The sequence below is a fragment of the Bombina bombina genome, chromosome 3, assembly GCF_027579735.1.
Source record: "Bombina bombina isolate aBomBom1 chromosome 3, aBomBom1.pri, whole genome shotgun sequence".
Lineage (NCBI taxonomy): Eukaryota > Metazoa > Chordata > Amphibia > Anura > Bombinatoridae > Bombina > Bombina bombina.
This window is the reverse complement of record NC_069501.1, coordinates 260,518,365-260,532,329: the sequence shown is the minus strand read 5'-3', so window position 1 is coordinate 260,532,329 and position 13,965 is coordinate 260,518,365. Positions and strand designations below refer to the sequence as shown.

The 13,965-nt window shown below is 39.6% G+C and overlaps 1 protein-coding gene across 4 annotated transcripts in view; it reads left to right on the top strand.

Annotated features, from left to right (window-relative positions):
* CLUH (clustered mitochondria homolog) overlaps nucleotides 1-13,274 on the top strand; it is a 251,373-nt gene extending 238,099 nt beyond the window's left edge. For all 4 annotated transcript variants that reach the window (XM_053706279.1, XM_053706281.1, XM_053706277.1 and 1 more), the window contains exon 26: nucleotides 11,468-13,274. In XM_053706279.1, the coding sequence (XP_053562254.1) occupies nucleotides 11,468-11,777 (310 nt within the window). In that variant the 3' untranslated portion in view covers nucleotides 11,778-13,274. The remainder of the gene's footprint in view (nucleotides 1-11,467) is intronic.
* The last annotated feature ends 691 nt before the right edge of the window (nucleotides 13,275-13,965 follow it).

Sequence of the window (13,965 nt, the reverse complement as noted above, 5' to 3'; positions counted from 1 at the left end):
CATGCTCTGTATTACGTGATCGCACTCCACATGTTAAAAAGGAATGTGTGAAATGTGATTATGTAAATCAGCAGTATGCGCAATGAGAGGTCGAAAATTCTGACAAGGAAGTTGTCCTGTCGGATTTTGCTGCGTCCAATAAATGCACGCAAGTGCTGTTGAAATTGAATGTCACAATACAAATAAAGCAAATTAAAATTTCATATAACAATTGTTTTTTTTTTTTTTTTTTGTTTTTTGTTTTTTTTTAATTGGAGGGTATACAAAAGGAAAATAACAGTCTGTTACAAATTATTACAGAGTGTTCTTAACCCCAACAAAAAATTGACTGATTATTACATCAAAGATTGCAGAACACATCAGTATACAAAATTTCCAGCACTTATTTTATATGACATCATTGCAGAGACTAATTTTGTACGATATAAAACATTTCTATACCTATACAACATCTTTTGTGCCCTCAGTATGTGCTGGGACGTCTCCTGTTATAGTTTCCCAGGTTTAACTAACATTTTATGTGGTTATTTACCCTCCAGTTATCAATTAACACATGACCTAACTTAATATCATAAAAGTCTTGCCAAGAGAAGAAAGAAGAAAAGAAGGAAAAGAAGCAAAGGAAGAGAAAAGAGAAAAAGGGAGAAAAAAAAAAGGGGGGGGGGGAGAGGGATCGCTTCTGATTAGTTATTATATATTGTGCCTATATTTTTGAATAAAAACTAACCATTTTTTTGCAAAGTTAATTTGTTGCTGGGGTCCATTGTTAAAATTGTCCGTCTGTTCTATTATGTATTGGGAATGAAGTAGATATGTTAGATTATTAAGTGTTGGTGGACGATTTGCTTGCCAGTTTTTTAGTATGAGATATCTGCCGCCCAATATTACAGTATTGATGAAGCTGTTATTGCGCATATCGTGAGTAGTATTTGTTAGAAAGAATATATTAGCTGGTGATAAGGTAAGTTGTGCATGTAACAGTTGATTCAGCCAAAACTGTATCCGTTTCCAGAATTGCAAGATTTTTGGACATGACCAAAACATGTGGACCAGGTCGGCCGTCACGGATCTACATCTTGGGCACAGTTTTAGAGTTTGGTCGTACCATTTATTTATATCTGCAGGAGCTATGTACAAACGATTTAAAATTTTAAACTGTGATTCGCGCCAGGTCGCCGATAGGGTAGCACGTTCAGCCAGTGTTATACTATGTTTCAACTGTTCAATATCTATTGTAGGAATATCATAAAGCCATTTAGCCTGAATTCTTACAAGATTGGCTTCACCTTTCTGTGTTGATATCATTCTATACCAATAGCTGATGGAATGCTTTCCTACTTTATATAAGGATAGGCCCATTCTTATACCAGGATGAAGCCAGTGTCCAGTTTGGTTTTGAACTATTTCATTGTACCAGTGTCGCACTTGCAAATACACATAAAAATCTCTATTCACAAGTTGGTACTTAGATTTGAGAAAAACAAAAGTGTGTATATTCGTGTTCTCAGTGTCTCGAAGATGAATTAAGTGAGTAAGACCTTGTGTCGCCCATCTGTTAAATACTCTATTACTTAATCCAGGACTGAAGCACAGGTTCTTAGTAATAGGCACTAACTCCGAAATTTGGGGATTGTCGTTCATGAATGTGTTGCCATGCTTTAATGACATTTACTATGGTACATTTGTTCTTAAGCTTAGATGGCAGTGCCTTAATAGGACAATGTAATAGGGCAGTTAATGAATAGGGAAAGACTAGTTTTTGTTCAACTTCAAGTGAAGCGATGTAAGATCTTTCCGTGATCCAATCCATGGCGACCTTAGCCAAGCAGATATTATTATAAAGTGCGAATATGGGGAATGATAGTCCGCCATATTGTCTAATATGGGCCAATTTGTCAAGTGCAATCCTACTCTTACCCATGCCCCATAGAAAGGTCCTAAATCGTTTGTCCAAGAGCTTGATATCTTTTTTAGCTAATATAAGAGGTGTATTTTGCATGGTATATAATAGTTTGAGGGGTATTTTCGTCCAGTTCAGCAGGTCGGCTTCAATTTTGTTTAGAAGTGGGGCGAAATTCAGTTCGTACCATTCTATTGGATTTCTACTGATTCTAATGCCAAGATATGTAATGTAGTGCTCTGCTACATTAAATGGAGGCGTATAATTTGTTTGCGGGTTTGGGTTTAGCCAAAGTAGGTCAGACTTGTTAATGTTAATTTTGTAGCCTGAGAATGAGCCAAACAGTTCAATAGTCTTTAATATATGGGGAATCTCGGCTTGCGGATCGTTAAGAAAGATTAGTACGTCGTCTGCATAAAGCAGTATTTTGAAAGATTTATCACCTATGCTTAGCCCTTCTAATTGTGTTTTTAACATTAGTGCTAGAGGTTCTAATGCCAAATTAAATAATAATGGTGAGATTGGACACCCTTGACGAGTACCCGTCTTGATATCAAAGGAATCTGTGAGTGAGCCGTTTACCAATAACATTGATGATGCATTTTAGTATAATGCCCTAATACAGGTTGGGAAGTGCCCTATAAACCCGAATTGTTTCATAGTGTGAAATAAATGATCCCAAGTAATCGAATCAAATGCTTTTTGGGCATCGAGAGAGAGAATAGCTGGGTCGGCCTGTTGATGGGTTTTATTAGCATGCAGGAAGTCTATTAGCAAAAAAAATTTCCTAGTACTGGCCATTGAGTTCCGCTGTGCCATAAAGCCGACCTGGTCCACATGTACTAGGGATTCAAGAATGGGTTTTAACCTGTGTGCCAAAATTGCGGTGAATATTTTATAATCAACATTTAGGAGTGATATGGGGCGGTATGAATCAGCTATTTCTGGGTCTTTTCCCTTTTTTGGGATTAATATAATTTTTGATGCAGTGAAGTATTTAGAAGGTGTCTTACCCTTGCCTAGATAATCATTAAACAGATTCGTTAATGCTGTTGCGACCTCATCTCTCAGTATTTTGTACATTTCAGCCGGGAGTAAATCAGGGCCGGCAGCCTTACCCAATCTAAGTCTGTCTATGGCTTGTATTACTTCGGCGTTAGTTATGATTTGATTAAGCTTTTCTGCATCTTGTCGGGGTAGAACTGGGACCTGGATTTTTCCCCAAAACTTCTCTTTATTCTGAATGTCTATATTTGGGTCATTATATAATCTCTTAAAAAATTCATGGAACCCGGTCTTAATATCCTCTGACTCAGTTAATCTTTTCCCCCCAATCTTAATAGCTTTTATAGGTTTGTGTGCTTGATATATCCTAACACAATTTGCCAATAATTTCCCAACCTTGCTACCGAATCTGTAAAACTTAGCCCTTTGTTGGCTTTCTTGCGTCATAGCTTTCTGAAGTGATGCTTTATCCCATTCTTGTTTGGCTTTACAGTATTTCTGCCAGTTCAACTGGTTAGGTTCGGTGATGTACAAATTATAGGTGTTTCTAAGATAATTTGATAATTCTCTCTCTCTTAAGCGTATTTTGGCCCTGATCCTGCATGTATATTTTTTAATCTCACCCCTTATTACTGCTTTAGCTGTTTCCCAGTAAGTTTCAGACTTATGGTTATATGAGCTGTTCTGTAACTTATATTCTCGCCACACCGCATGAATGTGTTTTTGAAACTCCTTATTACTAGTTAGATAGCGAGGAAAAGTATATCCTCCAGCTGGTTCAAAAGTGGTGTTGAAAGGCTTAATTTCTAAAAGTATGGGGGCGTGATCAGAAATGATAATGTCACCTATCTGCGCCTTCGTGCAGTTCCCGAGCACCCTATCTGATCCCAAAAAGAAATCAATTCGTGAGAATGTTTTATGATGCTTAGCTTCACATGTGTATGCTCTTGTATTGGGGTTCTTGTGACGCCAGATATCTTGTAATTGGAGTGTATTGCAGAAAGTTCGTAATATTCTAGATATTTTTTGGGGAATTCTGATTGGCTTTGTATTGTTAGTTTTCAGACGATCTATGTTGTTTGCAGCAAGATTGAAGTCCCCTGCCACTATCATGATAGTGTCCATATAATTGAACAATTTGGCCTTCAATTTTACCCAGAATAACTCAACATAATTATTGGGGCCATATACATTGCATATCGTATAAACGATTGAAGCAATTTTTATTCTCATAATGATATATCGTTCCCCTGAGTCTAACTCCTGAGAAATAATTTCATAATCCAAATTTTTCCTAATTAATATAGCTACTCCACGTTTTCGTGATGCACATGGAGTAGATATAATCTCCTGGAACCAATTAACTTTTAATTTTTTTGTGTTCTTGTTCGGATAGGTGTGTTTCTTGGAGTAAATTTATATCCGCTCTGTATTTATTTATGTGTTAAGATTCTTTTGCGTTTGATTGGGTTTGTGATACCGCCCACGTTCCATGACATGACCTTTAAAGTCATTTTAATCAATTTGTATCATTTGTCTATAGGCATCGTGGAAAAGAAAAAAAAAAAAAAAAAGAAAAAGGAAGAAGGGAAAAGGGGGGATAAAAAAGAAAAAAAATTGAGCTTGCTTGTGAGGAAAAATCTTGTGTAGGAATCTTAACTTCCTATTCCCCTTAATCATACAAAGGTCAAAATATATAAGCATATTTGTGGTTTGCGTGATTCACTCCTGCCTCTTCTCCCAAACCTTTTAACTGTTATCCTGCTTATGTTGGTCTAAGTAGGCCTTGGCCTCTGTAGGTGTGTTTAACATGATTGTTTCATTGTTAATGAAAAGCTTAATTTTAGCAGGGTAAATTAGCCTGGCCGAGAGGCCTTGGTTTATTAGTGTGGTACAATATGGGGCCATTGCCCTCCGTTTGTTAGATGTCTGCAGTGAATAGTCCTGAAATAATAAAATTCTATTCTGGTCTATTTCTATGTTTTGAATTTTTCTATAGGCCCTTAAAATATTGGTTTTATCATGGAAATTTAGATATTTCACCATGATAGGGCGCTTCTGTGTGCTACCTTCCTCTAGTTGTCTAAGGTTTCCCATCCGATGGGCTCTCTCTACCTGTATTGGCTGTGTTTGATGGTTAAGCCCCAAGAGTTGTGGTAATTTTATTGCTGCAAAATGAGTAAGGTCCTGGTACATGGGACTTTCTGGCAGACCAATTATTTTTAGATTATTTCTGCGTGATCTATCCTCAAGATCTTCAAGTTTTTCAGTTAGCTCCTTAATTTGAGTACTGTGCTGTTGACTGAGTTGTTCTAATTTATATGTGGAGTCTTCCACATCTGATATTCTGATTTCAGCATCTGCTAATCTTGTAGTGAAGTTTTTCATTTCAGAAGACAACGTGGAAATCTCCAATTTGATAAGTTCAAACTGTGGAAGTAGCAAGTGGGCTACCTGTTTGTATATTTCCTCGATGTCTGTTTTATTTATGTTTAAGCTACTTGTATCTGGTCTTGGTTCAAAATTGGGTTCTAGGCTGCTCCTAGGTTTCCTGTCCGTCTTAGCTGGCATTGCGTGCGCGCTAGGTGATAAAAACTTATCCATATATTACTTTATCAACATGTGCCAAAAATGGTGAGGGAGGGGAGTGAGAAAGAGAAAAAAAAAACAAAAAAAAAAAAAAAACAATTGTTATATGTTAATTTTATTTGTTTTATTAGTATTGTGTCATATGGACATATAGTGAGTATTCATTTTGTTTGTATTTCTTTCTAATGACACAGTGAGTCCACGGATCATCTAATTACTATTGGGAATATCACTCCTGGCCAGCAGGAGGAGGCAGCAAAGAGCACCACAGCAAAGCTGTTAAATATCACCTCCCTTCCCTCCAACCCCAGTCATTCTCTTTGCCTACGTTAAGAGCAAGGATGTGGTAAAGTTTAGGTATCTAGAAGAAGATTCTTCAATCAAGATTTTATTATTTTTCAGCAGTGGAAGTTTGTTCTGCTTTTCTACTGGGGTGTAGCCATACTCCATGTCAGTCTCTTCAGTAGAGCAGTGGTGGCGTTTAAACAATGGGAACTTGTGGGTTACAATCCTCACTGTGCCTCCCATGTAGTTAATGCTGCCCTAATATTGAAAGCCTGAGTAAGATTACTCAGTCTTTATCTTTTTTTCAACAGGTCCATGTGAGGGAGCATGCCTCTCAAACCTAGTGAGCTGCCCTGCTGCCTGGCAGAATTCATTGAGGTAAATGCTATTTTTATTTTCTGAGATGACACTTTAATATTTATTTCAATGGGACACTAAATATATGGCCCCTAGCAAGTTAAGGGGCTTATATAAGACAGTGGTTGCAGGCACTTGGGACGAGGAGATAGGCTCAGTCAGTATGTCTAGAGGTGGTGTGGTTTTTTTACTTGCTCCCAGCATTTTTTTTCCTCAGTGTAATCATGCCGACTGGGAGGTTAGTTTTGTTGCGCCCACAATGGGCGGGGCTAGCTGAGACGCTAAAGTTTTCTATTGCACGCCCTTTCTCTTCACTTCCTGTGTTCCGGAGTTGAAAAATTTGGTTGCGGTTCCAGTTTGGGTGCTGCGCTCGACTGACATTGGGTGCAGCGCTCTGGATTGAGTCCGGAATCCATCTGATAACTATTGTCTCCGGTTTTCCAGCAGGGCAGGTAGGCACCTCAGCAAGGCTAAGCTGAGGTGTAGAGGCTGTCCGGGGTGTTTGTTAAATATTTTCTCATAAAAATAAAGCAGTTTCTTTTTATATTTAAAGGGACAGTAACTTTTTTTTTTTCTGTGAACTTTTGATTAAAAATTAAGTACTTTTATTTTTAATTTGTTCAATTCTGGGTAAAGATGGACCAGGAGGCTTTGCAAAATGTTACTTGTACTTTATGTTTTGATGCTAACGTGGAACCACCAATCCCTTTCTGTTTCTCGTATTGAGAGAACATTGAATTACAGGAATAGACTTTTTTTCTGAGCCAACATTGTCAAGGGCGGATGCTGTTCAGGAGTCTACTGACAATGTTCAAGATATGCCACAGCTTTCTTCCCAAGTGTCCCAAATTTTATCGTCCACACATGCCGTGCCCTGCGCTTCCTCTCTAGCTCCGCCTGGAGTTACGTTGCAAAACATCGCTACCCTCATGTCATCTGCTTTTCCCATGCTGCAGGGAAAGTGCAAGAGGAAATGTAAAGAATCAGTGAGTAAAGTTTCTGACGCAGTTGTGGCTATTCCGAATGTTCCCTCCCAGATGTCTGAGGAGGAAGATACTTCGGTAGCATCTGAGGGTGAAATCTCAGAGTCAGTGTAATTCCTTCTTCTGATGCTGAAGTTGTATCCTTCAGGTTTAAGCTAGCTCCGTTTGTTACTTAAGGAGGTTTTGGCTACCTTGGACAACTCCGACACTACGTCTAGCAAGCTAAACAAGTATTTTGATGTACCTTCCATGGTGGAGGTTTTCCCTGTACCAGATCGGGCTACAGAGATTATTGCTAAGGAATGGGAGAGACCGGTATTTCTTTTTCTCCATCCCCTATTTTTAAAAAGATGTTTCCTATTGCTGACTATCAAGGAGTCTTGGCAGACGGTCCCCAAGGTGGAAGGGGCAGTTTCCACCTTGGCTAATAGAACCACTATTCCCATAGAGGGTAGTTGTTCATTTAAGGATCCTATGGATAAGAAGTTGAAGGGATTGCTCAAAAAAAAATGTATGTTCACCAGGGTTTACAAAGGCAACCTGCAGTGTGTATTGCTACTGTCACTAATGCATCCGCATACTGGTTTGATGCTTTGTCTAATTCTATTCAGACAGACACTCCCCTTGACGAGATCCAGGATAGAATCAAGGCCCTTAAGTTGGCCAATTCTATTATTACGGATGCTTCCCTACAGGTTATTAAGCTGGGAGCAAAGATTTCTGGGTTTGCCGTACTGGCCTGCAGAGGCTTATGGTTGAAATCCTGGTCTGCAGATGTTTCGTCTAAGCTTTTAACGATTCCCTACTAGGGTAAGACCTTGTTTGGGCTGGGCTTGGCTGAAATTATTTCCAACATTACAGGAGGAAAGGGTCACTTCCTCCTTTAGGATAAGAGGAATAAGCAGAAGGGACGTCAGAGTAATTTTCATTCCTTTCGAAACTTCAAGGGTAAGCCTTACTCTCCCTCTACCAAGCAGGAACAGTCCAAGCCTTCCTGAAGGTCCAACCAGTCGTGGAACAAGGGAAAGCAATCTAAGAAGCCCGCTAATGACTCAGGCGTTCTAACACTGTGTTCTGGACCTTTCCGACCTGGGAGTGATAGTTCCTGTTCCAATGCAGGAACAGGGTCTGCGATTTTATTCCAATCTGTTCGTGGTTCCAAAAAAAGAGGGAACTTTCAGACCAAAAAGTCAAAAGTCTAAACAAGTTCCTCAGAGTACCGTCCTTTAAGATGGAAACTTATTCGTTCCATTCTTCCCTTGGTTCAAGAGGGTCAAATCATGACAGCAGTAGATTTAAAGGATGCATATCAGCATGTTCCCATCCACAGGGATCATCACAAGTTTCTGAGGTTCGCATTTCTAGACAAACACTTCCAGTTTGTGGCTCTTCCATTCGGTCTTGCCACAGCTCCCAGAATCTTTTCAAAGGTCCTGGGATCCCTGTTGGCGGTGCTCCGGTTGCGGGGCATTGCAGGGGCGCCTTATCTGGACGACATTCTGGTTCAGGCACCATCCTTTCAACAAGCGAACTCCCACACGGAGATGTTGTTATCATTCCTGCGTTCTCACGGATGGAAGGTGAATTTGGGAAAGAGTTCCTTAATTCCAGCTACAAGGGTAGTGTTCTTGGGAACCATAATAGATTCCCTATCGATGAAAATAATTCTGACAGAGGTCAGAAAATCAAAGATCCTCGATTATTGTCTGGCTCTTCAGTCCTCTCCTCGACCGTCAGTGACTCAATGTATGGAGGTGATCGGTCTGATTGTAGCTGCCATGGACATCATTCCGTTTGCCAGTTTCCACCTCAGACCTCTGCAGTTATGCATGCTCAGACAATGGAACGGGGATTATGCGGATCTGTCTCCGCAATTACATCTGTATCAGGCGACAAGAGATTCTCTTCTTTGGTGGTTGTCTCTGGAACGTCTCTCCCAGGGAACCTGCTTCCGCAGACCCACCTGGGTGATTGTGACAATGGACGCCAGCCTGCTGGGATGGGGAGCAGTCCGGGGCTCACTAAAGGCTCAGGGGACATGGACTCGGGAGGAGTCTGTTCTCCCTATAAACATTCTAGAGCTGAGGGCAATCTTCAATGCTCTTCTGGCCTGGCCTCAGTTAGCTTCAGCGCGGTTTATCAGGTTCCAGTCGGACAACATAACTTCAGTGGCTTACAGCAACCATCAGGGAGGAACTCGGAGTTCCTTGGCCATGACAGAGGTAGCCAAGATTATTCAGTAGAGACCCACAACTGCTGTCTATCTGCGATCCACATTCCAGGAGTGGACAATTGGGAAGCGGATTTTATGAGCAGACCGACTTTTCACCCGGGGGACTGGGAACTCCATCGGGAAGTGTTTCCCAGCTTGATTCTCAAATGGGGAAAACCAGAACTGGATCTCATGGCATCTCGTCAGAATGCCAAGCTCCAGAGGTACGGGTCGAGGGATCCTCAGGCTGTACTAATAGATGCTCTGGCGGTCCCTTGGAATTTCAGTCTAGCATACCTATTTCCTCCGTTCACTCTCCTTCCTCGGGTCATTGCTGGAATCAAACAGGAGAGGGCGTCAGTGATCCTCATTGCACCGGCGTGGCCTCGCAGGATATGGTATGCAGACCTGGTGGAGATGTCATCCTTCCCACCTTGGAGACTCCCACAGAGGAAAGACCTTCTACTTCAGGGGCCCTTCCTTCATCCAAATCTCGTTTCTCTGAAACTGACTGCTTGGAGATTGAACGCTTAATCTTATCTAAGCGGGGATTTTCTGAGTCGGGTATTGAGACCATGATTCAGGCTCGTAAGCATGTTACCAGGAAGATTTACTACAAGATATGGCATAAATATCTGTATTGGTGTGAATCCAGAGGCTACTCTTGGAGTAGAGTTCGGATTTCTAGAGTTCTGTCTTTTCTCCAAGAGGGTTTGGAGAAGGGTTTATTGGCAAGTTCCTTGAAAGGTCAAATATCTCCCTTGTCTGTTTTGATACATAAACATCTGGCGGATGTACCAGACATGCAATCGTTCTGTCAGAAACAGGCCTGTGTTCAAACCTGTTACTCCTCCCTGGAGTCTTAACCTTGTTCTTAAAGTTCTTCAGCAGGCTCCGTTTGAACCTATGCTTTCCTTGGATATTAAATTATCTTGGAAGGTTTTGTTTCTTGTTGCTATTTCGTCTGCTTGTAGAGTCTCAGAGCTCTCAGCATTGCAGTTTGAATCTCCTTACCTTATTTTTCATTCGGATAAGGTGGTTTTGCGTACTAAGTTAGGGTTTCTCCCTAAAGTGGTTTCGGATAGGAACATTAATCAGGAGATTATTGTTCCTTCTTTATGTCCTAACCCTTCTTCTCATAAGGAGCGTCTGCTGCACAACCTAGACGTGGTGCGTGTGTTAAAATTCTATCTACAGACGACTAAGGATTTTCGCCAGTCTTCTGCTCTGTTTGTAGTTTTCTCTGGGAAACGTAAGGGGCAGAAAGCTACGGCTACTTCTCATTCTTTACTACTGAGGAGTATCATTCGCTTGGCCTATGAAACTGCTGGACAACAGCCTCCTGAGAGGGTCACAGCTCATTCTACGAGGGCTGTTTCCTCTTCCTGGGCATTCAAAAATGAAGCTTCTGTGGAACAGATTTGCAAGGCTGCAACTTGGTCCTCTCTACACACTTTTTCAAAATTTTATAAATTTGATACTTTTGGCTTGGCTGAGGCTTCTTTTGGGAGAAAGGTCCTTCAAGCAGTCGTGCCTTCTGTTTAGGTTCCCTTTCTTGTCCCTCCCTTATCATCTGTGTCCTCTAGCTTGGTTATTGATTCCCAATAGAAATTAGATGATCTGTGGACTCACCATGTCATTAGAAAGAAAAACAAAATTTATACTTACCTGATAAATTTATTTCTTGACACAGTGAGTCCACGGCCCGCCCTGTTTTAAGACAGGTTTTTGTCATTTTATAAACCTCAGGCACCTATGCACCTTGTTACTTCCTTTCTCTCCTTTCTTTGGTCGAATGACTGGGGTTGGAGGGAAGGGAGGTGATATTTAACAGCTTTGCTGTGGTGCTCTTTGCCTCCTCCTGCTGGCCAGGAGTGATATTCCCAATAGTAATTAGATGATCCTTGGACTCACTGTGTCAAAGAAATAAATTTATCAGGTAAGCATAAATTTCGTTTTTCAGTGATGTTTGCATAAATCATACAAAAAAACATGTAAACTAAGTAAGGTTTTTATTCTCGTTTTTCTAACGTTATCAATAGCACAGAATAGCATCTAGGATAAAGTGTGTACCATGAAAGGCAGTAAATTCAATTTTGTGAATGTTTGCTTACCAGCTTTTGTTCTTACTCCTAGCCAAAAGGATCTGGAAAATCTAAAAGCAGAAGTTCAACGTCGCCAACAGCTCCAAGAAGCAATTAAAGGTGGTGAAAGCCAAGAGGAAAACAAAGAAACTGACCAAGAAGTGGGTGATAAAAGCGCATCTAAAGATGACAATTCCAAGCCTCAGGTCTCCGCTGAGTCACAGAACTCTGCTGAAGCTCACTGTCTTGCAGAGGCACAGAGATCTCCGGACTCTCAGAGCAATGCTGGAACACAGGCTTTTACAGCGTTACACAGCTCTGCTAAACCAACAGATTCCACCGAGTCACAGAGCTCTGCTTAGTTCTTTTTTGCCTTTTTCCACTGTAAAATGCAATCACAGAATATTCAGACTGTGAGTGGCTTTTCACAAGAGCCAATGGGGGGAAAAAGGCATCTCTTGGTGATGACTGTTGCACAGGTACAATTGCCAGTAATAAACAATGCAAAGAACCAATCACCAATGTCTGAAAATGCCTATGTCTACTGCACAGAGGCACCACTGTCCCCATACCGCTTCCAGGGGCTTTAGAGTGTGTTTGTGTGCTTGTATGTCTGCCCATGTGATAGAACATCTGTTTCTAGCTTTCTGTTTGAATTTAAAGCATCAGGTTATGTTTCTCAGGTCATTTGTCATGCTGACTAGAGCACAGGTCCTTAGAGAAATCAAGATTCTGTGTTCTGAGCCGGCAATTCTAAACTAAGCCATACATAGAAGGGAATTTAAAAATTAAACTGCAATTTGAATACTCCAACTGATCATTTACCACTTAGCTTTTGTACACAATGAGCAATATAGTTTGTTTCTGTCATCTTAATATGCTTGTTTTATCTTCTTTTTTTTTTTAAACAAACAAAACTTTTTATTTTAGGGGTGATTTTTATAGTATGATTTATTATATTTTTCTTTGTATAGTGATTCATTGGTATGAACGTGTTTGTGATCTCTGCAGTCTTTTAAGATTTTCTAAAATGATAGTATCTATCTGTTCATTGCATCCAAAGACTACAATTAACAATACAGCTACCTTTCTTTCCATTCTCTTTAAATTAAAAACATTAGTGCCTGAATGTAATGACCGACCCCAGTCACTACAGTATTTTGCTGACAAGTTCAAGCTGTGTACAATTATAATGTTTTCTCCTTTGGAATTATTTATTATTCATGCCTCCAATAAATAAAGAGGCTTTGCATTATTGAAGTGCAATTTCAGTTTTTGTGGAGAAAACTGATACATAACCGTGTGCTAAGGAACAACCCTGATGCCCTGTAAAGCAAATACTTTTCCCTCCAATTATAAGCTGTTCAGTATTGAGTGCTCACTGAGAAACCACTGGATAATAGGTAAACTACCTGCAGTTTAAACTGGAGTGGTATGGACCATATTTTTATAAAATGATATACTATTGTAATTCAACAGTTAACCAAATAATGTAAAATGCAAAGCAACAATCTGTGACAAGTATTCTGAATTTAGCAGGACAGAAATCAATAGTATCTCTGTTATATATACTGTGTGTATATATATATATATATATATATATATATATTCCTGAAAATCATGGCGGGTGCTTTTTGTCTGTTTTCTAAGCAGCATTTGATTGTAAAAATGTTTTGTCACTCTAGGCATCTGCCTTTACCCTTAAATCTGGTGTTTTAAAGAAATGTAAGAGCTTGGTGTAATTTTGCCATGACTGTTTACTCTCTACTTTTGTTCAAGATCTTTGTAAACCTGCTACGTGGTGAAGCTATGCATAAGAGGGCTAGCACAATACAACATGATTGCCGTCCATTTCCTCATTTTGTGTGTCAGTCTGCTTGCATTATGCATTTGGATGTTTAGGAAATAACAAGCATATGAATAATCATATATCAACTGAAATAATGAATATCATTATTTGATCATATACAAACACATATATATATATATAATTTTTTTGACATTTCTTAGACTGACATTCAGAAAACAAACAAAAACTAATAAATTTAGATTTTTTTTTTTTCTTTCAGATTCTTGCCTGAAATAACATTGGGATTATATAACAGAATAAAGTTTTTGGGACAGTCAACACCAGAATTTTTGTTGTTTAAAAAGAAAGATAACTCCTTTATTACTCATTCCCCAATTTTGCATAACCAACACAGTTATAATAATACACGTTTTACCTCTGTAATTACCTTGTATCTAAATCTCTGCAGACTGCCCCCTTATTTCAGTTCTTTTGACTGACTTGCATTTTAGCCAATCAGTGCTCACTCCTAGGTCACTTCACGTGCATGAGCTCAATAATATCTATATGAAACACATGAACTAATGCCCTCTAGTGGTCAAAATGCATTTAGATTAGAGGCAGTCTTCAATGTCTAAGAAATTAGCATATGAACCTCCTAGGTTTAGCTTTTAACTAAGAATAGCAAGAGAACAAAGCAAAATTGGTGATAAAAGTAAATTGGGAAGTTGTTTAAAATTAATGTCCTATTTAAATCCTGA